The sequence below is a fragment of the Poecilia reticulata genome, linkage group LG3, assembly GCF_000633615.1.
Source record: "Poecilia reticulata strain Guanapo linkage group LG3, Guppy_female_1.0+MT, whole genome shotgun sequence".
Classification (NCBI taxonomy): Eukaryota; Metazoa; Chordata; class Actinopteri; order Cyprinodontiformes; family Poeciliidae; genus Poecilia; species Poecilia reticulata.
The window spans coordinates 2,868,145-2,894,975 of record NC_024333.1 but is presented as its reverse complement, the minus strand read 5'-3'; the positions used below and the strand labels follow the sequence as shown (position 1 = coordinate 2,894,975).

Below are 26,831 nucleotides of genomic sequence, written 5' to 3'. Positions count from 1 at the left end.
CTGGTTAGAATCAATATTTGTTCAGCTATTATATTTCTAAAGCCCTGCAATTATGCTGTGAATGAAAACATTTTTAATTTCTCCAAATTTTCCACAGGGTTTTTTTTTGTGATTGCAAAAATAAAACAGTTTTGAGGATACAGTAGCTATGGAATAAAGAGAAACATAACCTGATCCACCTTTAAATATTTTGCCCTTTGTTTCATTTGTTTGCTAAAATAAAAAAAAAAGTTAATATTATTTTTCAGGAATGTACTCAGCATTCCATCTTGACAGAAAAATACAAAAATGTAGCAATTTTTGCTAATTAAAAATAAAAGAAAAACTGAACTATCATATGGTCATAAATATTCAAACCCTTTGTGGCTGTAACAAGGAAAATGTTAGAAAATGTTCAAGAAGTTCAGGCTGGTTACTGAATTATGGGAGCGGTCACCATGTCAAACACTGTTTAACATTAGCCTATCTTTCCAGCAGCCTTTATTTGCATTGTGTGTGACAGTATGAGCTCTGTGGTAGAACCACAATGAGGAGTGGTTTATGTCGAACTCCAGGTAATAGATTCACCTTCAAAATAATACTAAAATATTACCAAACTAGGGAAAATATGCTATCTATGTAAAAAAAAAAATTACTTGCATTTGTTTTTTTCTATTTAGCAACTAATTTAAATGTCTTTAAAAAATTAAATCGAAGTCAACGATTTCATGTGTTCTACGTGTTATTCATCTGTAATAATTAGTGTAATAATTGAATGGAACGCATCATTGGGCATTTCATGTATTATTATTATTATTATTATTATTATTATTATTATTATTATTATTATTATTATTATTATTATTATTATTATTATTAGTTTTTGGAAACATAAAAGACGCCATATAGGGCAGCCTCAGTCCGGTCCGACTTATTTTGAAAATCAAGAATACGTCATCAATGTATTTGGCTTGACGCTCACGCGGTGCCGCATGCACTCTCCCACCGGCTCCAGCAGGGTGACAGCGCAGACCCTGACTGAGGACAGGACCGAGAGCCACCAACCAGGAGGATTTCAGCCGGGAAAAGGGAAACTGGACATAAAAGCCAGGGGGAAGCGTAAATAAGCTCAAACGCATTTTGTTTTGCGAACTGCAACTAATTTATTTTTGCTCAGATATCGCTAAAGCTATAGGAATTGGTGGTGAGCGCGGCGAACTATGTTTGTTTGTTTGTTTCAACTTTATCCAGGCAACTTCAGTATCTCTGCTCCCGAGGATTATCACGAGACCATGTTACTATATCAGTTGATTTTCAGCGTGGTTGCAAGACGCTGCTCACTTAAGTAACTAGGTAAAAAAAATAAAAATAATAATAATAAAACGTACAAGAGGCACAAATTTCTCCCTTATTTACAAGACAAGCGCACGTTCCCAGCAGTGACTTTGTTGTGGAATACATGGGGGGCGCGCTCACGTGCTCAACTCCTATTACAGATAACAGCACAATAGCAACATTCTGCTGAAGGTGTAGCTGTCCGGACTCACGAGTCAACATCTCAGAGGAACACTGAAACGTAACCATGGAGCGTCTTCTCGGGATACAAGAGCTCTCCTGAAGACTGTGCGCGAGCGTATAGAAGAAAGTTTAAGTAAGATTTATCCGCATAAACTAAGGCACCTTTGTGGCTGAACCCCTGAGAAGCATCGCTCATTTTCCCCGTTAAACGCCCGGATCATGGCCGTCTCCTCACGGGACAGCTGCTTCTGGTTGCTCTGGAGACGGACCCTGCTCGCGCTGTGGCTGTGCACGATGGGAGCGCGTGGAGCGGAAGATGAAAGTGGCTTCAATGCCGAGGTAAAACTCAGCTATTACTGATTACTGATGTGAGAGCATTCGAGTCACAGAAAGAGTCGGCAATTTAACACGTTTAGCCAAAGAATCACATATGGTCTGATACAAAACACTGTTTTAAGGCTTCGGATACGGTCAGAAGCCTATAGTCTCTAATAATAGAGTTATAACCGGTGGCTGTTTAGCAGTGTAGCTAATAAGTTTGAGCACACAGTCATAAACAATATCTTGTGAAAGTATTCATGCCTCTTTATCTTATTCACATTTTATTACGAACACAAACTTAGTTGTGTTTTGTTTGTGTTTTATATGTGGCGTGAAGTCAAAGGAAAAGTACACATGGTTTGGATTTGTTTTTACAAATATAAATCTGAAAGGTGTGTGGTGAATTTGAATTCACACTAGTCTGTAGATCCACCTTTCACCACAATTCCAGTTGCAGGTACTTCGGGTGTGTCTCTACCAGGTTCACATATTTTGGGACATAAATGTTTATTTTTTAGTAAAGGAGAGTCTTTGCAAAAATAAATAAATTACATCTGTGAGTCTTGAAAACTTTTCAAGTAGATTTAGGTCTGGACCATTCTAAATCAAACATATGAATGGATCTAAATAGTACATTATGAGCCTTCATATAAGTCCAAAAAATAGCATCCATCTGTCTTTCCATCCACTCAATCCCCCCACACCATGGTTCTTCCACCACCACGTAGATGTTTCTTTTCAGGGTGATGTTTGGTTTCCAAACATAATGATTGTCATATTGAACAATAAAAAAGTTAAATTCTGGTCTTATCTTACCTAAAGTCCTTCTTCCAAGTGTTTGGTGTGTCAATGTGGTTTGTGGCAAGCTTTAAATTGGACTGCTTACAGCTTTGTCTCACAGTTGTTACCTTAATTGACACATTTGTGGAATCCTGAGCTTTTGATCTCTACATCTCCTACATAAGTTGCTTATGCGTTCATTTCCCCACTTTTAGTGATTAGACATGTTCAGGCTCGGTTTTCTGCTTTAGAATCTCTTTCTGTCTTTCTTCAGGCAAGCAGCATGTTTTTCAACAACAGAAGTTATCTTTCACTTTGCACCCATTGATAAAAAGATAATTTAGAAGTGTTTAGTAGATACAAAGGCATCAAGTCTGGGCTTGAAGCAGTGCCTCATGCACTGTTGTTGGAGTCAGTTTCGCAGTTTTCCATCTTGCTTGTTTGTTCTGAGAGTTAAACCACAGAGATGATGGCTGACAGCGCAGCTAATAGGAAGGCGATCGGTGCTGGAGCTTTTCTGTGTTGTTTGACAGAGGGATAAAGACAGACTGGCAGACTTCCCGGTCATTGTAGGTGAGCATGCCTGACACACTAAGTGACCTGGGGATCAGGTTGTCAGTCTTGTTACAGCTTTATCTGTTTGGCTATCAACAAACCAGAGTGTGCAAATGTGCTCAGCTAAGACACAAGACAAAAGCTATTTGCAGTGTGTGGACAAATGAGACATTTCCAAACTTTTGTGGCTAAATGCAAAGGTTTGTGAGGCAGCTGGTGTGACCCCTCGTGACCTTTTAACATCTGGAATGCTTTGGAATATAAACTACTGAGATCTGTCAACATCTTGAGTCAACTTTTTCTACACAGTTTTGATAATTTTTTTGTGTGTGTAAAAATTGAGCTAGTTCTTTAATAGGACAAGATTTTAAAATTGAGTTTAATCAGAAATTTCCCTAAGCATATCTCTTCACAGCCACATACCACTTGGACCATGTCCACACTAATGAGCTCATATTTTTAGCTCCTTTGAACCACAGAGTTCTCCTGAGAGACACACACTTTTCACCACATCCTGGACTCATCATGTCGTGGTTTATACTGTCTAAAACGATCCAAATAGAATAAAAAAAACACGTCTCCACACATTTTCTAAAAAACAAATAAGTAGTGTCTTTTCTCTAATCCTGATCTGTTCTTTTCTCAGTCTGCTTTGTGCTTGATGTCACCTGTTGAACGTGAATAGCATCCGTGTTGATGCATGCAGTCCATCTCAGTCATAAAAATTGTACTGTCATGGCTTCGACTTTTCAAGTTGAGCTAATCTGTCTGTGGAAGAAGCACACTTAGTCGGGACTCATAGACGGCGGTATTTTCAAATGTTAGACTCAGCTACCTTAGAACCAACCCATTCCTCCTCCCCCCTGATGTGTTTGTTGATTTGATCAAATCGTCAACTTTGCCTGAATTCACTCCACATGATTTATTCCACTGTGTCATACATTGGTGTTTCCCCTTACACCACAGACTTGATAGCATACTAAGGTCTAGGTGTTAACCAGTCTTTTTTTTCCATATGGTAGGCTACATGATGGCGAGGCATTTTATCCATGGTTACTGATGGTTAGGCAAGTAGAGTCTTCGTACTGTAATATTTGATTGCATCTTGATAAGCTTACTGACTAAGGAAGTATATGACATTTAATCTTACCATGTAAAAATTGTTCACTTTAAATCTGTGAATACACCGATGGCTGCCAGTCCTTATGATTGACGGCTGGTATCCATCACTGTCTTCTTTCCTCATTAAAAGGTTTACAATAAAAGAACAAGTGTAGGAGTCCGTGCCTGTTTGTGCAGCCAGCCTATCACCATTTGTACAGTAAAATCAACTAAATAAAAGCGACATGAGGCTACCAGTTCTGTTTTTGACAAGCTTTTCAGGAGTTAACGCTTGTCAACACAGGGTCACACTGAGAGTTGACCCTTTCTGAAGTTGGTATCTTCTTCAGAACTTTGACATATAATATTTTTAATATATTAGTGGTTCTGATAAGTTATGTCACATTTTTTTCTGTTTTGGCTCGGGAGAACTAAAGGAGGTAAACTCTCAGGCCCAAATTCAAGAAAAAAAACACTATCATTTACCAGTCCTTAAAACAACCGAGTTTAGGTAGATTCCAGCTAATGTTGGCATACTACAGCATCAATGAATTCAGCGAGAGAACCTGGATCAACGTCATCATCATTAGCCGCCTCAGAATTTAAATAAGTTGAAAACTCCTTTCTTTCAAAGCAGACTACACTGAACATAAACAAAACAAGTGTTTGATAGTTTTACATCTTCACTGAAAATCCTACATACAGTTTATTCATGATCTTCAGACTGTGCCTTGGCCTGAAATCCCAACTCCTACTCTGTCTGGACAAAAAGGATGAAGTGGGAGGTTAAAAGCACCGAGTGCACAGAGAGGGATTATTAGAAAATCAGTGAGACCTCAACATAAGAAGGATAGACATCACTGTAAGAGTATAATAAATAAGTCTTGGAAAGAAGGATGGAGTGTCATAAATAATGGGGATGGTGGCGGATCATCTCAGCTGCGGAGCATGTGACAATTGAATGTGACAGCTGTTCTTAAGTTGGATGCACGCGCCGTGCTCAGGCAGGCCAGGCCTGCGACTCTGAGGCATCTGAGGAAACACAATGGAGCCCGTTGTCTGCTGCAGCAGAGCTGGGGCAGAACGGCGATGAGCGAGCACACACAGACGGAAACATGGATGTGATAAGAGCAGCTTGAATAAAGTGGATGTGAACATGCAGGTTTCAGCAGCAGGAGCACAGTGAGGACGATTAACTGGTGACTTATTGCTGCGATAGACGACTTCCTCAGTCTGTAACCTCTTTGTTTCTGGTATCTGCAACTTGCCCACTCCTTACATTCCAGCAAAAGCCCTACTACTCCCAAGTGACTGCCGATGCCCACGTCCCCAAATACTCACATCACTGTAGCAACAGGATGGGGCAGAGGAATGCTAACTTTAGTAGGGCAATTTTTTAAATGAGACATACTATATCAGCAGTATTGATACACAATGTCTCTGTATCGTATGACAGTATATTTAACAAACAATAGACTCTGTCTTCATCCACAACTCAAACGTCTACAGCATCTTGACTCTTTGTGCATGGAGTTTGTGTGGGTTCTCTCTGGGTACTCCGACTTCCTCCCACAGTCCAAAAACGTGACTATTAGATTAATTGGTCTCTCTAAATTCCCCCTAGGTGTGCGTGTGCATGGTTGTTTGTCCTGTCTGCCTCTGTGTTGCCCTGCGACAGACTGGCGACCTGTCCAGGGCGTACCCCGCCTCTCGCCCGAAACGTTCACTAGAGATAGGCACCAGCACCTCTCCCAACACCACTAGTGACAAGGGTGTCCAGAAAGCAACATGAATGTAGTGATGACCTGCTCCATCCATTCACTAAGCGAATTGGTGTTTTGGGAGCTGTATTAATTCCACTCACAACAGAAGGTTAAACAAACAGCAGGAGGGAAATTACCTTTATTAAGCAAAGAATAAAGTCAATAATGGTGGATTTTACAAGTTGTTTAACGTTTAGGGCATGACTCACTTATGTTAGTTCTATTCCAGCTGTGCAATTTGAAACTTTAAATAATTTAAACAAAAGAAGAAAAAACATTAAAACACTATTAAAACAGTTACCAACATGGCAGATAGTTTGGATTAAAAGGAAGACAAATTTTCTCATTTATGACTAATATGTTATAATAAGCAGAAGAAAAGATTTTTGCAAAATCTTTTATGGTCCTCACTTCCAGAAAACAGTAATTGTAGCAGTTACATTTATATTTGTGTAATCAGTTGGAAAGTTCTTAATCACCAAGCGAGCTAACTGCTACACCGATTGACAACAACAAACTATTTTGATTGCTTAATACATGTATTACCACAGACAGTTAAATGTTCTCTTGAGCACTAAAACCAGACTTGTTCTTACCCTTGATGTGTATTTCAGGGAAAATCAGAAAATGGAACTAATGAAATTGTCCTCTTGTTCCCGGCCTGCCTGTGTTTCTCCCTCACCACTCCAATCCATCCTCTCAGTAAGACTTGCATGTCTGAGACATGGCAGCAGACCAAGTCTCAGAATAAAAGCTCTGTTAGGATCTTGGCTGACATTGTGGTGGACACACACAGACACGCACGCGCGCACACACGCACGCACACACATATTTATGCACACTGTCTCCACACTGGCAGGTTTTACAACTCCTAGTATATTGCTGGGCCTGTTTTTGGCAGGTAGACTCAAGGACTCTTTGAAAGACCATTTAATAGACAAGACCGGGTGGGCACACACACACACACACATGCAGCTGCAAGGCCATTCTCTTTTCTCAGATAGTTTTGTATTCAGCCCAGCTGATGATGGAGGGTAAGCGTCCAGACCGAGGTGCTTTAACGATTCTGATGAGGGAGGCGGGGTTCAGGGGCTCCAGACATATTTCTTTCTCTGCAACCCTGCCCTTGTATCTGACAGCAGATAAACGCCGTGATGAGACCAATCAGCCTCAGATGCTGCAGGAATCCACTGGTACATACACCACACATGCTGTAAACACCAACAGATATGTGGAAAGTTAGCATTTTCATTAGGTGTTACCCCCAGCAGTCAGACAAACATGTAGGCGATCTAAGATGTAATTTGTGTCTGAGGGTGTTTTCACACCTGACGCATTCTGTCTGCTTCAAATGGACCAGTTTGTTTCCCCGGTTGGTACAGAGCTTTTGTGCAGGTGTTAAAGCTGCAGTAGGTAACTTACGAAAAATCTTTTTTTATATATTTGTTGAAACAGCATTACAATATGGTATTTGACAATCTGTGAAAAAAATCTATCTCTGTCTTCTCCCAGTGCGAACTAGAAACACCAGTAAGAGTCCAGAGGCAGGTCTTAACGCTGTCATTCACAATCTCATGTGGCGCTTCTCTTTCGTCCCCTTGCTATCTGCTGCCGCTACAGTTTCTTTGTGTTAGCAGATCCTTTTGAAAATGCTCCGGGCAGCATAGCTACAGTTGACAGCGGATAAACAGTTTCCTGTAAAAGTAATTTGTTTCTTCGTCATTAGCACATTTAGCAGCGAGGACATTAGTTTGATTGACAGCGCTAAGGCAGCACTAAGTCATAAATTTTGAAACTCAGAAATAGTTTTTCTAGAAAATTTCAGAAATTAATCTCAATTTCTGATTTTTTTTCTAGCAAATCTACTTTTGAAATGTAGAAATGTCTTTTTCATAGAAATGTCTGAGACAAATCTAAAAATTTCTGAGTTCTTTGGCGGAAATTTTTTGTGGCAGATTTCTGCTGACTGGACATGGTCTAAACTTCCTTATCTTAAATCCTAGGTGGGTCAGGGTCACTTCCAGTTCAACCCTCAGCGCACTTCTTCATGCTCCAACACACACAAACACGCACGCACGCACACACAGGAGAACAGTTCACATAAGATAAAGAGAAGGTCTAACAGTTACAAAATATTCTCTGGTGTTTATGACTTTGTTAAAGAGAATAAAATCACTTATGGATGAACTGCAATAATTAACGATCAACCTGTAAATAAAACTTGTGAGAAAATGAATTGGAGATGAAGCAGCAGCTCCAACAAAGCATGGCTGCCTTTCTTCATAAATGTGTATGAATGACTGACCTTTGGAAGTGCCTCAAGTTAAATAAGTTGATGCCTGAGGCCCAACGCTGTTAAACTTCATCCTAACCAAGCATTATAACACAACATCATGAAGGTAGCGGCCTTTTAAAACCCACTTTTAAAAAGTTTGGTTTTTCATCAGAATCTTCTGCAGCAGTCATGGATGAAGTCATCCATTCAGTCGTTTCTTTTGAACTGCTTATCCCTTAACTACCTCAGAGGTTCTCTGAGACTTTTGCTTAAAAGCCTAACAGAATAAAGGAGGTCAAAGGTCAGGGTCAGGGAGCACTCCTATGGTTTGAGCAATACATAAAGAAAGCTGTGAGGAAATGTCTATGTAGCTGGTAAATTTACCTATATGTAAAAATTAAAGATTATAAAATGTTTTTTGTTAGGGTTTTTATTCTGAAAGTTTATTTCTATTTTCAGCTTTACAAGGGGAAAAAAACTTATTTTTCTTTTAGTTTGAAAAATTAAGGCCCACTTAAAAATAGAAAGTTCATACTTTGAGGTTAAAAAACCCTTTCAAGTTACTTTTAAATAATTTTACCATTCAATTTTAGATATTCTATGCAGAAGAAAACATGTAGAGGAACCACCCATTCTTATTGCTTTTATAGTTTAAAAACTAATAATAGGAATTTTTATGGAGTTCACTGCAGGATGTGTAAATAATTAATCAAAATTAAGCACATTTTAATCAAAAACCATGTAAAACATTTAATTCAATACATCCTTTTGGATGATAAATTATTGAATAAATAGACATATACTCAACCCTCCCGACCCCACTGAGGGACAAGGGTGAAAGAAAATGGATGGATGGATGGATAGACATATACTCTCAACACCAAAGATCCATCCATCCATTTTCTGTACACCCTTGTCCCTTAGTGGGATTGGGAGGGTTACTGGTGCCCATCTCCAGCTAATGTTCCGGGCGAGGGGTGGGGTCACCCTGGACAGGTCGCCAGTCTGTCGCAGGACAACACAGAGACAGACAGGACAAACAACCATGCACACACACACTCACACCTAGGGACAATTTGGAGAGGCTAGTTAACCTGACAGTCATGTTTTTGGACTGTGGGAGGAAACCGGAGTACCCAGAGAAAACCCACAATGCACAGGGAGAACATGCAAACTCCATGCAGAAAGACCGGGGCCGGGAATCAAACCCAGAACCTTCTTGCTGCAAGGCAGCAGCTCTACCAACTGCGCCACTGTGCAGCCCAACACGAAAGATATTTAGTATTTTTAATCTGCTATGATTGAACCATCAGGTGCAAAGTGTTATTTGACCTTTGTTTTTAATGTCTATCACAGGACATCTAGTTTCAGCTGCTTTACTCATACCAGAGTGTTGCTTCAGTAGGAGAAAAGTTATAAGTTTCCACAACTGTTTGATCATTTTTAGTGAATAGAAAGATTTTTTTTTCTGCAAGAGTATAAAAGTGTAGTAGTCCTGATATATCCAACTGACTGGCAATGTGCAACAACAGGTGAAGGCAGGGACCTGCTGCAGGTGCAGAAAACTCCGAACGCTCCTTTTCTTGAAGCCATCTTATTAAATTCACTAAAAACTTGAAGAATTGAATAAACAGACATATGATCTCAACACAAACTCAACATTTTAGCCCTCTTGAGCTACATTGGTAACACTTACGTAGTATGATTAGAGACCTTTGTTGGTCTTTAATCATATTTATTAGATGTATTTATAAAAACATGACCTTCATGTTGCATTTGTTGTCCAGAACTGCTGGGAAAGGACAAAAGTTTGGTGTTGGACAGTGGTCATCTGTCAGACTCTACAGTGATTGGTCAGTTAGGCATGATGTTACACCAGCTACAGCGTAGAGGTTGGTGTAATGGAAGGAGAACACATGCAGGCGAAGCGTTGCATTGCTTTGAGGGTTTGTGAAGCTCAGGTCGGATGTTACTGGCTTGACAGATATTTTTAATTTGATCCCCCGGGAAGGAGTTGGTAATACCACTTCCTCTCCGCTGCACACCTTCCCCTTTGACCTTTCCATAACACTGAGCATATTGAATTTCAATAGACTGTAGGAACTGAAGAGGGAAAACAGGGAGAATTAAATCAAAGGGGGTTTTCCTTGGAGGCTTTATTGAGTGAGTTTTTTTTTTTTTTGTCTGGAATGGTTTCACCCTCACCAGCCTGTTTGTGAAGCAGCACAGATATGTGATCAGAGCACTTAGTCTGAAAGAGCAGAGTTTGTTCCATGGCCTCAAAGGAGTGGGTAAGTAAATACAGACCTTCATCACTGTCTTCTCTGAAAGATGGGTGTGATTCTGAGGCCTGCACAGCTTTCTGTTTTATTCTTTTTCCCACCACCACTGGGTGTGTGTCCATGTGTAAGAGTATGTTACTGTCCCAGCCGTCCAGTATGTTTGGGCTTTCTGCAGGAGAGTAAGTGCATGCCCTTGCCATATTGGGTTTCTGTAGAACAGGTGGGGCAGACTTTGCGTCATCTGTGATTGGGTCAAGTATCACAGCTTCTCCCTCATATCTGTCAGCCCCACCAAACCCCCACCGGCCCTCCTACAGATTCCCACAGTGCAGTGGGCCTCACTCTGTTACAGTCAGAATGTCCAATGCAACCCAATGTCAATCTGTTTTCTACAAGTGAGAACCAGAAAGTGTGTTTTGCATTTGCATTGAACTCTACTAATAATAGTCAACACGCTTTGAATCCTTTGTTGCAATAACAACAGAATTTTGTACCATATTTGCTGAAGAGAGGACCCATGAACAACAACTTTGAAGTTCAACCAGGTTCTTAATTGGATTTCGATCTGGACTGCGCAATTCCAACACACATTTATGTTTTTATCTAAAATTTTACATAGTTGCTTTGGTTGTGTGTTTGGGGTTTTTTGTGCAAGAGGCTAAAAAAAACCCTAGCCATATATTTCAGATTTTTATTTATTACAACATTTTGAATTCTATGTGTTGTTAAAGTTCAAAACCTTTACGTCTTCCAAATGCATATTTGACTCTTTATAGTAACATTTGGAATGGCCCCTCCCTTCTGGATGATCATTTTTCTACCTCAGCAGGAATATTGACTTTGCAGTTCACAGTGAGGTTTTTCTTTGTGTTGGTCTAAGTTCCAATAAAAAAAAAAAAAGGGGGGGAGGGGGGTTATGATTACATAAGTGTTTATGGAGCAGAAAATTCCGACAACGACATATTGTGACCCGCTCAGTTTGTAAAACTCTTTGGCTTAACAGGCTCAGAGGAAAATGTGTCTGGATGAACTCTAAGGATCAGACAATAATTACAAATGTTGTTCTCTTCTTTACGCCTAGTCATGGCTGAGGATGTATGGGTACCTACCCCAGGCCAACCGACAGATGTCCACCATGCGATCAGCTCAGATCCTGTCCAACGCTGTCAGTGACATGCAACGCTTCTATGGTCTTGAGGTCACCGGTCAGATGGACGCTCAAACCATCAGGTCAGCACTGACAGCTCTATACACACAGACCTTCTCATTCACAAAAACACACGAACCAATGGTTGACTTGGCTGTACGGCGGAAGCATGAAAGTACAACTACAACGTCAGGGACTTGAAGAAAACATAGCAGGGCTTGTAACGTCATGCTCCCTTTCATCTTCTCACTTGGGTCCTCCATATTTGAAAAGCTCTCCTTCCTGTTTCTGGTTTCTTTGAACCTGCTCAGCGCCATGAAGAGACCCCGCTGCGGTGTGCCTGACAAGTTCGGAGGGCAGATCAAAACCAACGTGCGTCGGAAGCGTTACGCGCTCACTGGACATAAATGGAGCAAGAGCCATCTCACTTACAGGTAACAGAAAGAAACTGACTGCTTTAGAGCAGCAAATTCCACAGTCACTTCAGAGTTTTATTTTACTTCTTTAATCTGACTAAATCACTCTTTATACCTCTTCGTACCCCTTCAGCATTCAGAACTACACTCCTAAAATCGGAGAGTACAACTCATATGAGGCCATCCGGCGGGCCTTCAGGATCTGGGAGGGAGTCACCCCGCTGACCTTTGATGAAATCCCCTACCAGGAAATCAAATATGGACGTCGAAAAGAGCCGGACATCATGATTTTCTTCGCTTCGGGTTTTCACGGAGACAGCTCTCCTTTTGACGGGGAGGGTGGCTTCCTGGCTCACGCCTACTTCCCTGGACCCGGGATGGGAGGGGACACGCACTTCGATGCTGATGAACCTTGGACCATTGGGAACCACAATGTGCAAGGTAATAAATCACAGGCTTTAAGGATTTTAGTCATAATGTCTCATAAACATGATGACCACTGGTAGGGTTGTGCTTTACCAGAGGCATGAAACTGAAAACAAATTCTAAGTTCAAACCTCCAGCATGGATGGGAGGACTCTCTTCGTTTTTTCTGACATGTGGTCCATGCTGGGTCACAAGCTTACGCATTGTTTATTACAACAAAATGTAACATCAAAATTATGCTTCGCCTAGCATGGTTGATTCACTCCAAACCAGTAGATGGAAACACACCTAACTCACAGTTTCCTTTTTGTTTGTTTTTGCAACCTTTCAAAAGTTTACTTCAAACTCATGACTGGATGGTAACACAGATTGTGACTAATCCGCATCACTGTTCCTGGAGTTCCAAATTGCATCGCCAATTCATATTTTTTTTGTAAAAATCATGGCTAAAAAGCCATTAATTCAGAGGGTTACGGTCTAAAATGTAGAAAAGTTTCAGATTCTTTTGCACTTTAAAGGACTTAAATCAAAGTCTAACCCTTACCTCGTCTCCTTTAAGCTGTCATATTGTCATCGACACAACCCCTAAAATTAATTACATTTCCTGACGCAGATACCAAATCTAGCCTCATGCAGAGCTTGGGGCTTAGAGATTCTTATTTAGGTTTGTGTGCGCCTGTGTGTGTGTGTGTGTGGGATGTTTCAGAGCTGATCACAGGGACGGTGGAACCCCACAGTAAGTGGGAGAGTGTTCCACCCGGGGGGATCTGCAGACCGCTCCCCTTGTTGGGCCACGCTGCTTAAACAGCTTTAAAGCAAAGTACAACCAAATTACTGTCTGCCTTGACACACACGCACGCACGCATACACACACACACACACATACACATTTAATTATGAAATGTTTGCTGCCTTCCAGGAGGGTTATGGATGAAAAGTAGCGCTTTTTCAGAAAGCGTGAGCCTTCTGAGCTGAAGTTGATCCAGAACCTGATTGTGACAGTTTTAATGTGAATACATGCAGAGCCATTTAATAAGCTACAATGTTATTGAAGTCCATTTATTTTATGAACATTTATTTTATTTTATATAGATTAATTAGACACAAATGGATATTTGAAAACCTTTACTTCTGTGAATTATGATGATTTTCCACTTATAGTTGATAAAAACATGACATTTAAAAGTGGAATATAACATCAGACCAATAAAAACAGAAATGTGGGGTTAATAAAAAATATACCTAATACCTGTTCTAATTTTCAAAAGGTACTTTTAATCTGACAAACGAGACTCATTGTGTCATATATTCTTATTTATTGAATATGACTGTAACTTATTTTTTCTTTTTGGGTCCTGCAGTAATTTAGATAATATTGAATGTTATACCAAATTAACAGTTTCCTCAAACCCTATATTTTACAGAGATAAGAAAAATGAAACTTAAGGTTTGAACAGCAGAGCATCAGTCTGTTCCCTGTTGAAGAGTCCTGGCCACAGACTGAGCTCTCAATGTGTTTTGAAAAGTGAATAATGGTGTTATTAAATCAAAGATTAGAGGTGTGAACCTTGTGATGCACAGTGTGACTGATCAGCCCTGCTGGTTTAAACCAAACAACTCTTCCTTTTCATCCAAAAATCCCACGCAGACATCACACAGCTCACTGCTTTTGTACAGCACGACCAGTATTGGCAAAACTAGCAGCAGGCTTGGAAGGTCGGATTTGGTTGTCAAGGTGTCGTTTCAGCCTTTTGAACTCCGGGAACCCGGTTTTTTTTTTTTTTTTTTTTTTTTGACAAATACACTTCTCAAAGGCAAACTGATCTACAGGGAGTTAAAATAAAACACAGCTGATAAACAGCTCACTGGGGTCAGCAAAAGCTTCATTTGCTTCACTTCCAGCACTTTTTAAATCTTTCTTTTTCTCCAGCTGAATGGCCTTCTTTTAGTTACCTCACAAACTGAGTTTTATCTGCTCCCTCTGTTCATAAAGATTTAAAAAGACATCTCAAAAAAAGATAAAAAGAACATTTAACCTCATTTTAAGGTTTATACTATCATCCATTCCTCCGCCTTAGCTTTACTGTTAAGCTGTAGCGAAATTTGTCTTTCATTTGCTCGATGGTAATTCTGACACACAGAACACACACATTGCTTTTAGAAATGGGATTAAGCAGAAACATTAGCTGTAAACTTTTACAACAAATTTTAGCTACGGTAAGACGATGTGTTCTGGCTGCACATATTTTGCATGTGTTTGCCACTTATTTGAGCAGTTTGGATCTGCTTTTGAACAAATGTATGACTTGCACAGCTTCAAAATTCCTACAGGACTAGTACATGTCACGCTGTGTGACAGTAAGTCCTATCAGAGTGCACAATAGAAGATGCCAGGCTGCTTGCCTCGCTGCTACTTTACTATAATTCAGACAGATTCCGCTGACACGCGGGTCCACCCATAGACGGCAGGCTGTGGAAGCTAATGCACTTATTATTAGAGTCAGACAGTGAGAAGAGGACGAGGAGGAGGAAGAGGGAAAGGAGATGGCAGCGGAAGTGAGCGAAAGAGGACAAGAATTAGCTTGGTTGGAGCAGCAGTGACACTGCAGGATTTTCCTAGAAAACATCAGACACTGATATTTGTCATTTGCGATCTTTAACTTTCTGTGGCTGTCACAGTAAATGACAACAGGCTTCCGGCTCAAAATGAGAGATTTTCTTTCCCAATGAACGGACGCCTTTAGCTGCCAGTTACGGGCAATAAATGGAAATAAATTCAGGACCAATTTCTGGTTGTAACCACATATAAAACGAGACAGTTTTTCGTTATGAGGAGAAACTTTCTCCATAGCAACCATCCAGCTTTCCATAGCAACCATTCAGTTTTGCAAAACATCTGGTGAGACCTAGCACCACCTTCACCTTGAACTGCAGCTCTTGAACTGCAGTTTCCAAGCTTCCACCTCAAAGATCAGTCCTCCACTGTTACTTCCTCATTCAGCTCCTTCAGACTAGCCAGCAGCAATTAGCAAATACCTAGTGGAACTGCACATCTGCTGAGCTCATTATAGCAGCTACTTCAGTGCAGCCTTGGTGAAAATGTTGATAAAGGGTTAAAAGAGGAGCCATGTTATGATGACTTCCTGAAGGCGGAGCTTCAGAAAGAGCAGGCGTTTTTAAAGAGACAGAGGCCCAATTTCAAGGCGTTAAATTAGGAGGTAGAGAGTCTTTAATGTCATATAAATAATTTTTCTAACTACTGAATGTAACATAGTTACTTGATTATGCTATAAAATGGCATACTACATAATACTACCCCTTTAATACATTTATTTATTAGGTTTAAATTTGTAACTGAGTAAAGTTATTTGAATCCTTGAATTTTACTGCCATATTTTTATCTGATTGATCAATGAATTGTCAGAACAATTGATAGAATAATCAATTGCTAAAATAATTCTTAGCTGCAGCCCTGTTCTGTTTAGGAATGTTAAGGGTTCTACAGTAATCATGCCTTAATAAATGAATCTTATCATTTCCTGATATTATTATCTAAAACCATTCAGTTTGATAGAAAATAAAAAAATAAGAGAATCAAATGTAAGGGAGTGAATGCTTCTTCACATGTACAACAACAGAAGCCAACAGACCGAAATGGTGAACTTGCATAACTGATTTAGCTTCACTGGCCTAACATCTAGCTGCACTGAAACATTTGAGGTTTCCTGTTCCTTTCTGTGTCCAGCTGAAGGGTCGCCACGGTTACCTCACAAAGGCCTCTTTATCTCGACCCAGAGCTCACTCTCTCCTCGTTCATCGCCGGCTATCTCCTGCACTCTATCTTGTCCGTTGCTGTTCTCCTCCCTGAAGTATTTGCTGTATCTCAGCATTCCATGAGGACTTGCATGTGACTCGGAAAGTACACAAGGTGGTGGGGGAGGAGGGGACAGGGGTTGGGGGGGTAACTCCGTGTCTGTGTGTGTTTGAGAGGAAATGAACAGATAGACCAGATCGTTGTGTTTTACCCTCTGGTGCATGCACAGCAGTGAAGTCACTGTCATTTTCTTTAAAACATGATGTCACTCACGCCAGTCTGACCAATCAGTGCAGCTCATTATGGGTCAGACATAACACTTTGCAAGTTCAAAGTTCATTGGGGTTCACGGCACCGGGTGAAGAACAAAGAGGTATAGAGTTAGAGAAAATACCCTCCGTTGTTTTGGCTTCCCTTCAGATACGAACCTACAGGAACATGCTGGAGATAAATGTGTTGTTTACCTTTACGAAACTTTCTATTTCTCTTTCCCTCCTTCTCTCTCTCTTCTTCCTCTCTCAGTCTCTCCCTCCTTCTTCTCTCTCTGACTTCTTCTGATCTGAGATGTGCAACGTGTACACTGCAGCACTGCAAAAACACAAAATATTACCAAGCATTTTTGATCTAGCTCATACTGCAAATTTCTTAGTACTCTGGAAATAAGAAATATCGTAAGAGTAACTTTCAGCACAATAGGAAGCTTGTTTTAGATGTTATTCCTTATTACTGATAAGGAATTATCACTGGCAGGCCATTTCATTTATAAAAATAACATTTTCCCATGTTGTAAGTGAAATATTCTACCTATGGAACTAGTACATTTTTAAATAAATATTAAGAAATTTTTTGGCTTAAAACAAGCTCCGATAACTTGCTGAAAAGTTATCTGTAAGTCAGTTTTGTTGTATTTCAAGAGATATTTGTACCAGCAACTAGACCAACGATACTTCGATTTTGTGTTTTGGCAGTGTGCATGGGGTCATTACTTCCTTGACCTGTTTAATGGGACAGGAATGTGTGCTGATTCATATCAGCTGTCATTAGCATAGCTGTGTCTGTTTGATCACTGAGAGGAGGAGAAAATAAGGAACACTCAGTCTTAAACGTGACACATACCGATTTTCATCTTTCTGTCCCACAGCTGCACAATAAAAGTAAGTCTTGATTCAATTTCCCTTTGGGATCAATAAAGTAATAAAGTCTTTTTGGGTTTTTTTTAAGCCAAATTATTTCTTTGAGGTTTTTTTTAGACATCCTCAGCTCAGTGGTTAGCTCCTGGGTTTAGATTGTCCGCTGACGTGTTTTGTGTTGATCCAGGTAATGACCTGTTCCTGGTGGCGGTCCATGAGCTGGGCCACGCCCTGGGCTTGGAGCACTCCAGTAACCCCCTGGCCATCATGGCTCCCTTCTACCAGTGGATGGAGACGGATAACTTCCAGCTTCCGGACGACGACCGACAAGGCATACAGCAGATCTACGGTAACCTTTAACCCTTCCACTCTACTACTCAGTTCACTGTCATTTAAACTCATACAATGTCCCTTACAAAAGTATTGGAAATAAGGATTTATGTACTTTTGGTCAGGTTATGTCAGGATGTGCTTTTAGAAAAGTAGGAAAATATAGGTCCCTCTTAAACTTTTCTACATTTTGTAGATCCACAAACTAGAAGATTTTATATAACAAAGCAATCTGAAGTATGAAGGGGAAACATAATGATGCATTATCATTAAAATGCTTTCAGAAATGAAATAAAAAATCTGAAGAGTGTGATGAGTGTTTTTACCCTGCCCCTCTGAGTCGTCTTTTGTTACAAATACAGCTGCAGGTGTTTTATGGTGCTATGAAGCAAAAATGAGTCAGATTGGAAGAAGTGTCTGAGAAAATCAGTTTGCAAAGTCTTGCTGCAAATTCTCAATTTGATACGTCTAGATTTTGACTAAGCAACTCCAACACGACATTCTTTGACCAAAACCGCTGCAACTAATTGCTCAACCTTAAGGTTCCCCCATACTTCATCCAAAGTGCTGAAATCCAGGCAACCACCTCCCGTTTTCCACACCAGACCTGCATGGAAACAATTCCATAGAGCTCTGTGCAAAGAGCCCTGAAACGAATCCAGAGTCAGCAATGTTGATATTTGTCTTCCACTGTCCAGTTCATGGATCTGCAGGAGACACGAATATTTATAAGGAGTGTTTATGTGACGCGGTGAGGCATTATGTACGTTTGTAGGATTCTTCTCTATATAACTAGTATAATAATAAGACTATCAAACGGCTAAAACTCCTGGATAGAAATTGGGACGTTGTTGGGTCAGGGCGTGATATATACTGAAGCTAAAGTGTATGAAACATGTCTGTGAACACAATCGTTCAGAAACCTTGTGACCACGCGTCAATTTGAATGAACTATGAGGGAGTCTCTCTAGTCTCCATTGTTTTGTAACCTCCAGTCATTTGTGTGCATTCCGTCTCCAGCCATATTCTGATGAGGTTTGACCAGCTTTCCCACAGCATCATGTTACTATTGTGTCACACTGTGAACAAGTTGAAGGTGTGTGGACGCTCTAGTGAGGCGCTGGTTCAGATTTTAGTATGTATGAATAAGAGTCATCTTAACTTCTCTTTTTACATCTTCACAAGCAACAGGAATAAATGAGTCTTGTTCAAAGGAGAAGCTTTAGTTTTCAACTTTCTGACATTTTATTTGTTAAAGTATAAACAACGTTTCAAAAATTGATTGTTAATAATGATTACTACGATGGATTTCCAAAAAATAAATACATTTAGTAAGTAAAAGGTTAATTTATATGCTATGTCATTTATATTGAATTAAATTAGCCATTTCCTCGGAGTGGACAGTATATCAATACCAACATATTGTAATAGATATGATCAATCAATCAATTTGTCAAGTTTATTGGTATAGCACCTTTCAGCAACAAGTCAGTTCAGAGTGCATTCCATCATAAAAACACAAAAATAAGAAGTCATATAAACATCATACAGTCACTAATTGAAAGACTAGTAACAATAATTAATAGAGATGTGCCGATAAGGTTTTTTCCTGCCGATACCGATCACCCATGAGGGCCGATCACCGATACCGATTACATAATTATTATTTATTTTATTTTTTTTATCATAAACACTACCGGTTATATTATGTGGAAAAAGGAACCATGAATTCACCTTAATTTAGACAAAAACTTGTTTTTAATAACTTATTCCAAGAAGAAAACTAAACAAAACAGGCATTCTGCAAATTGTACTGCTATCGGTAATACTATCTTTAACAGACTGATAACATATGAAGGCTCTGAAGAGGCTAAATAATGCAAAGAGTCAAAATAAAACCTCTCAACATTGCCAAAAAAATTCAATTATAAAGCATAACATTCAAAGGCAAATACAGGATCCATTACAATAAACAATCCTGAGTTACTGAATGAAAACTTCCTGATAGCATGGCGGCTAGCTGATTACTGCTAGTTCTGAGTGGCTGTTTCTGACTGAGCGGAGTAATTATGCAGAGCAGGGAGGAGATCGATTATTTTTTTAGAGATTATCTGTCTCATGTTAGGACAGCGAAAGTTTTAATACGTATGTAAAATGTTTTTTAAGTTAGATGCTGCAGCTTTAAACAGAGGTTTGGTGTGAGAGTCACTACCAGGTGGAGCAGAAGCGGCGCTCCGTCTGTGAAATATTACTACCTGTAGCCCCAATAGACGGCTGTTGAACCGATGTAGCGTAGCAGCGGATCAATAGCGAGAGCAGAACCAGCGTCTTACATCGCAGCTCGAAGACTTAAATAATTTTGCGAGTTATTTGTTTAGCACTCTGACCATCATGCTAATCCGGGTGAGTGTTTGTAGCTGTGCGCTGCTTTACCTGCTATCTGATCCTCCRTATGTCTTTTTTACTGCAGTGAGCCTCGATGTAGCCAAACTCCGTCAAGTATGGCATTGTTTTGATGTCGTATTAGCTTTGTCGTGTTGTTGCATTTTGACATGCTTCAATTTTCCGCCGCAACACGCAAACTTCCCCATTCACTCAGAGCATTATAGTTCCACATCACTTAGTATTTGTTGCTGCGCGTTTGCGCAGTGTGAAGGAAAGAGGAGACCAGCTGCACAGGCTGGCTGCGAAATGAGATGCAGGTGATCGGTATCGGCAACAAGAGCCAATGATCGCCGATCACCAATCATGCATTTTTTCACAAAAATTGGCCGATTGTGATCGGTGACCGATCGATCGGCACACCTCTAATAATTATATTTTGAGGGGTGCCATCATGAAGATCATCAGTACACATCAGATATGTTCCAATTATTATTGTTCAAAAGCAATTCTAAATAGTTGGGTTTTTAGTCTAGATTTAAAGGAACTCAGTGTTTTGGCTGTTTTCCAGTTTTCTGGAAGTTTGTTCCAGATTTGTGGTGGATAAAACAGGAAAGATCACCAGTTTAACAGTATTTCAGATATTTAAAACAAAAAATTAATCAATATTTATCTATCAAATGATATGAAATGCTTATTTGTTTTTCAGCCATATTGCCCAGTCATACCATTTCTTTACATATGAAGAAATGGTATGGCATATATGTAAATTTTGTTTAGTGTTCTGCTTTGAATCAGTTTCAGCAAGTTAAGCAAACCAAACAGAGAATATATTGATTATTGTGCTGACTCAGCTGACCCCGCTCTGTAACTCTCTAAAGGTCAACCCAACGGCGTTCCCACTCAGGCGCTGCCCACCGTGCCAGCTCGCCGCCCAGAACCCAGACCACCTCAGAATCCCCCCCGCCCCAGGACCACCGACAGACCCGACCACTACGGGCCCAATATCTGCGAGGGGAACTTCGACACCGTTGCCATGCTGCGCGGAGAGATGTTCGTTTTTAAGGTAAATTCCTCGACGAATCTTTAGGGTCAGGTCCAACACCCGACCGGACATGAGGTTTCATTCCTCATAGAAAAATCAGAGCTTGGAGATGGAGTCCTTTAAGAGAAAGGACGTGTGGCGCAGCCAAGAACAGGTCTGCTTTCAATCAGGGCTTTGTGGATTGTAAACTAACAGGCCGGCGCTCTTTTATGAGATACAGGCCCTGCTGGAAGAGTTGGGGGTGTTCAGGTGTTTGCTTTACTAGCCTCTGGACCCACACAAAACATTTAAAAGGCATTAGACATGAGTAAGCTATTACCTAATCTCCTAGCTTTGTCTGACTGCTCACAATACAATCCCATCCTTCTGCTCTTGACTGGTTTTCCTCCCAGCTAGATTTCCATGTTTCTCATAAGACATTTGTTTGATACTATGCACTCCAGTCTTGTGGTGGTTTGTCATTATGAATCAGCTGGTGCTTCAGCAACACTTACCGGTCACCAGTCACTGATGCAAGAAGTCCCCGGGATTTGTTTCAAGGCTGGAGTTTACAGAAATTTCAGCAACACTGTTTTGGTATGTCCAGGACTTATTTGGTGATAGTCTGAGAGCAGCAGCACAACATGAGTAATGGTGTGTTTCAGAGGAGGTGCTGCAGTAGCTGCATCAGCGTCTCAACATATCCAAGAGCGATTCCACTGGATCCCAGGAAACCGCCGAAATGTAAATGTACCAAAACATAAAGCTATAAAAGAGTCGTCTCTTGACAAGAGTTGCATAAGAAACGTAGATTTATAGAGGTCTGTTCCGGAGCGGGGGCCTGCTCCTCCCAACACACAGGTCAGTCTGTGAGCATCTCTTATTTGAGAGAGTAGGTGTGTTTGATGCAGAGCAGCAGACACAGTGGCCTGACATCTGGCTGCCTGGACGTGTGCTGCTCACGGTCAGAGAGTTAGCTCTGCGCTTCAGGGTTTCATCTCAGCCAGCTGACTGATCTGAACGTGATCTGAGGCACATTAAAATAACTAATAAAGAAAAGTCCTGCCCCTTTTCATACACGGAGCAAAAACAAAAATCTAAAAAATATTACTGAGTTTCACTTCTTTTGAATAATCAGAATTACTTCACTTATAGGGAAAATCAGTTTTTTAACAATTTTGTAGCCAATCCTTAATTTGTTATTCAGCTGTTTTTTTGTGTATTAATTACATTTGTTGGTTATTTGTTGAAAGTCTGGCAGACATTCAAGATGGATTTTTATCAGTCTCTGGTAAACAGATGAATCCATCCTCCTGTGTCATGCATAAAGGACGAAACCAGGTGTGTTTGTCAGAAAGAAGCGAGCGCCGAGTGTTTTACTGTTTTACAGATCAAGAAGGTTCTCCTGCTGACTCAACACTTAGAAACGATCAGACAGTCTTCTGGTGACAGTAGGTCTACTGGAGTCAGTAGCGTTTGTCTGAGATCCAAAGTAGTACCAAATGATTGTGTAAAATAGGACAGAGGTGATTTTCATTGTTTTGTGCTGTTAACCTGACAGTGAAAATTACAAAGCAGTTTATGAAAAATGCGATGTAGCAGCAGAGTAACGAGCAGAGAGGGGAGTAATGGGCTGTGATGGAACCATCAAACTGTTATTAGCCTGTCAGTTTTCTGCTGTTGCTGTTTTATTGTCCGTTCTGCTCTCGTTATCCTTTACCGCTCAGTTTAATTGGCATAACGACCGCAGAGTTTGAACACACTGCTGTGTGTGTGACCTCAGTGCTACATGAGCTTGGTGACCAGTGAAAAATGTTGGTCTGGAACTATTTGCACCCTTTTAATACAGCATTTAGTCAGGTTTTATTATATTACCAATTTGTAGATTCATTGGGTTTGATGTGTTTTAAAGGTGTGAAGATGAACAGAAGCTGCTTTTTCCAGCATGTTCTAAGTAATGCCAGGACTCACACCCGCGATGTTGAACCTGCAGGGTCGGTGGTTCTGGAGGGTGCGCAGGAACAGGGTGCTGGATAACTACCCCATGCCCATTGGCCACTTCTGGAGGGGTCTGCCCGGTGACATCGATGCCGCTTACGAGAGACACGACGGCCGGTTCGTCTTCTTTAAAGGTAAGCAGAAAGTTTGAAAAGACACACTGAAGCATGCTGCCCAGGGCAATCATGCTTAAAAACAGTGTTCTTATTCTTACAGGTATTTTACTATTTTACTATGTATTATTTTTATCCTTGCTTGAAATAACAGGAAGTAACCAGCTATTGCCCTGGAGTAATGTGTTTTTATGTGATAAAAAGTGGAGATACAGCAACGAATTGGTCAGAGATCAGGATCAGCACATTTTCACTGATTGGCTCTGGGTGGTGATCAGAAAATCCATCAAAACTAAGAACTTCCACCATTTTTCTGTCTACAATCAACAGCATGCTCTTATGCTTTGGTGCATAAATGGGAACAATCTTGTAATCCCTTCATTTTCTGGATTCAAAAGTATCACACCAAAACAAAGACCTTTCAGCACATTCTTCTTGCTAGGTCCTCACAGTTGTTTGTAGGAGGAAAGCAATTGGACAAAACTGGAATCAACCAATTAAACCCCAAACTGGGAAAAGCCTGATGAGTGGATCTCTGATGCATAAATCAGTTTTCACAAACAAGACGACTTTAAATAATGGTGGGGCCTGATGTAGATGTTTGAGTGAATTAATTAATCAGATTTTAGTCGAAAACCATATGTCAACAAAATAAGAAAATCTTCAATTCGAAAACCCTTTTTGCTGTAAAATTATTGAGTAAATAGACAGATGAGCTCAACATATGTTATGTTTTGAATCTGTTATGCAGGTTCTCTAACCATCACATTGGTGCAAAGTGTTGTTCTACCTACTCAGATTTTCAGTGTTTCAGGAATCCCTGATTATTCATGTAACTTTGAAAAAACCCTTCTGTAGAAATGTGGACTGTGGTCACTGGCATTAGCGTTGGGGATGTCGGTGCTGTTGCTACATATTTAGCATTGAGATGCAATTTTAGGTTTGAATATCTTCACCGATAGCCTAACTGCGTTTAGCACAACTTAAACACAACAATAGTCTTTTCCACCGTCCCATCTGGTCATTTTATCGAAGCAAAAAGGAACCCCTAGTGGGGGAAGAGAAGCCGCTTTGTCTCCCATCGCTGTTATTTGCGGCTGTAGCTTGTGCTTCAGATTTGCAGGTTTACCAGAAACATTAGAGTACAAAGGTTCCACTTGGAACTTTTGTACTCAAATGTTCCGAGTACATTTGCCAGATAGTTGCGTTAAAATTTTAACGCATTAAAATCTGTGTAATCAATTAATCAATCAAAATTAGCACATTAAAGTCCTAGGCCTAATTTATACTCCCAACTTTTAGATGCATTCCTCTTCCAAAACACCTGAATTAAAGTCAAAGTCAAATTAGACTCCAACGCTAAGCTAACTAACAGTAATAATTGTACACTAACACAAACTTCCACTATGTAATATTTAGATTTGTTGAAAATGTACAATTTTAACGGCAGTCGTTATCAAAAATGTGACCTGCTCTCCGTATTCTAAACTACACATCTGTCACTGACCTTCTTTGAAAAGCTTATGAACCTTCTGGTTTCCCTCTAAGAGAATTACAGTATGTAATGCATAAATGCATAAATCTTTCTCTGTACTGCCTGTTATTTTATACTGTCAGTCTCAGAGAGCAGATAACATTTTATATCTCTCAATGGAAGTTGCTGAATGAAAAAGGAAGCGTTTTGCCTTTAGCTCTGCCTCACTCTGAAGGACTGCATGCTTTGGGGGCAGCTGTTGATAATGAGGAGAATGATGTCATTGGCGAGCCTCTCGGCGTGACACTTGGCTACCAGCCATTAGTGAAGGAAGGGCTAGACAAGGAGAAAAGGCGCTGGGCAGAACATCAGACCTCACAGCTCAATACGAAGAAGGGACGTATATTCCTAGAAAGAAAAAAAACAAAAAAATACGCCTATCCGATCAGTCAGTGTTCCTTTTCTTTGCAGTCACTGCAGTCAGTTTTTCTCTTGTGCTTGTGTTTATGTGAAATGAGCCAAGAATGATGCAAATGCCAATTACTGCTCTACATCTTGCAGTGACTCGGTTAGCAGGCATTTTGCTGCATTTGAGAACATTTGTACATCAGTCACCAATAAAATGAATCGTCAGTAATGTCAACTGTCAGTCTGAGTTTCACTGACTGTTTTTCAACTTTATGGATTACAGACTCATTCATTTTCCTCTTGATGCCCAACTGAACTGTATAATTTCTCATTGTAATTGCAGCAAAGGTACCCAATTTGTTCCCCCCATTTTATACCCACACTCTACTATTTCATTCTTTCATACTTTCATATCAGAAATCAGTTCTCTCATAGACTATGACAGATAACTTCCCCTGATCAAAATAGCTCTAAGCAACTTCCTGCTAGTGGATCTTGCCTTACTGACAGGAAGTGACCATATTTCTGTACAGTAGACAATGACAATGACTTTGAAGCGTCAGTTGAAATGTCCTCTAACTTGTGGAAATTGACACAGTGAGGGTACAAAATGTCCCATAGCAGACAGCTCTATCTTGTACTCAAAAAAGTGTTATGAAATGGCAGAGGGCCAAAATGACAAGCTCCTGATATATTTGTACATTAGTCAGCTTGCCAAGACAAAACCTACTGGGATTGTAGAGGGATGATCAAAAATAAAGAAATAAGTTAAACTTAACAATACTCAAATTTCACACTAAATATTAAATACTATTTTCAATACCATGGCAGGAATTTTTATAGGCACATTGAGGCAATCCCTTAACCTCTCTAATTAGCGCAAAACCAAAAAATTCAGCCTTCTTTTAGAAAAATACACAATGACTTTGCTATTTGTCTAAACAGTAGGCAAGATACTTTGTGTAAGTGTTAACACTGACTTTTATAAGTTGCTTTCAAGCGTCAGGGTCACTTGTAGTGTTAGCTTGTAGCGTTACGGATTTCATCTTTTTTCCTTTAAGTCTAATTTTGACGACTAAAAAACGTTGCATTTGTATTTTCCGGATGCATTCGCAAGAGGCTGCTGCAAAAAGAAGTTGCTTAATTTGGGTAAATGAGAATGGGTCATTTTATATGGATTGTAATGTAAATGAGTATCTTTGAATAATTAATTTTTCTAGAATCGATTACATTTAGATCTGAATTGTACCAAAACAACCCCTGGAAACGTCTGATGCTTCCAGGGGTTACATAATAAATATTAGAGTGATTAGCTCTGACAGATGGGTAAAGAAGACTGAGGCAAAACAAAAGAACATAATCCTTAAACTGAGCACCTCCTCTTTAAAACCTAATGTTGCTAAAACAGTAAAATCGTTCTTTCAGTGAGAATAAAGCTGTAGTCTGACAGAAGACCAGCCGCTCCTAATTTATAATTATTAGCCAAACACAAACTTCTTACTCAGTGATGCCATACTTGCTGTTGATGTGTTTTCTGATTACTTAACAACACATCATTTGTTCTTGCTGTCATGATCCGTGTTTCTATGTGTTTA

General features: G+C 40.1%; 1 protein-coding gene across 1 annotated transcript in view; it reads left to right on the top strand.

Annotated features, from left to right (window-relative positions):
* Window positions 1-980: 980 nt before the first annotated feature.
* The window catches only part of mmp15b (matrix metallopeptidase 15b), a 36,001-nt gene continuing 10,150 nt past the window's right edge, over window positions 981-26,831 (top strand). Inside the window, exons 1-7 of the mRNA XM_008404894.2 lie at window positions 981-1,836; window positions 11,656-11,804; window positions 12,033-12,155; window positions 12,271-12,578; window positions 17,695-17,856; window positions 21,101-21,285; window positions 23,237-23,375. Coding sequence (XP_008403116.1) covers window positions 1,717-1,836; window positions 11,656-11,804; window positions 12,033-12,155; window positions 12,271-12,578; window positions 17,695-17,856; window positions 21,101-21,285; window positions 23,237-23,375 — 1,186 coding nt within the window. The 5' untranslated portion in view covers window positions 981-1,716. The remainder of the gene's footprint in view (window positions 1,837-11,655; window positions 11,805-12,032; window positions 12,156-12,270; window positions 12,579-17,694; window positions 17,857-21,100; window positions 21,286-23,236; window positions 23,376-26,831) is intronic.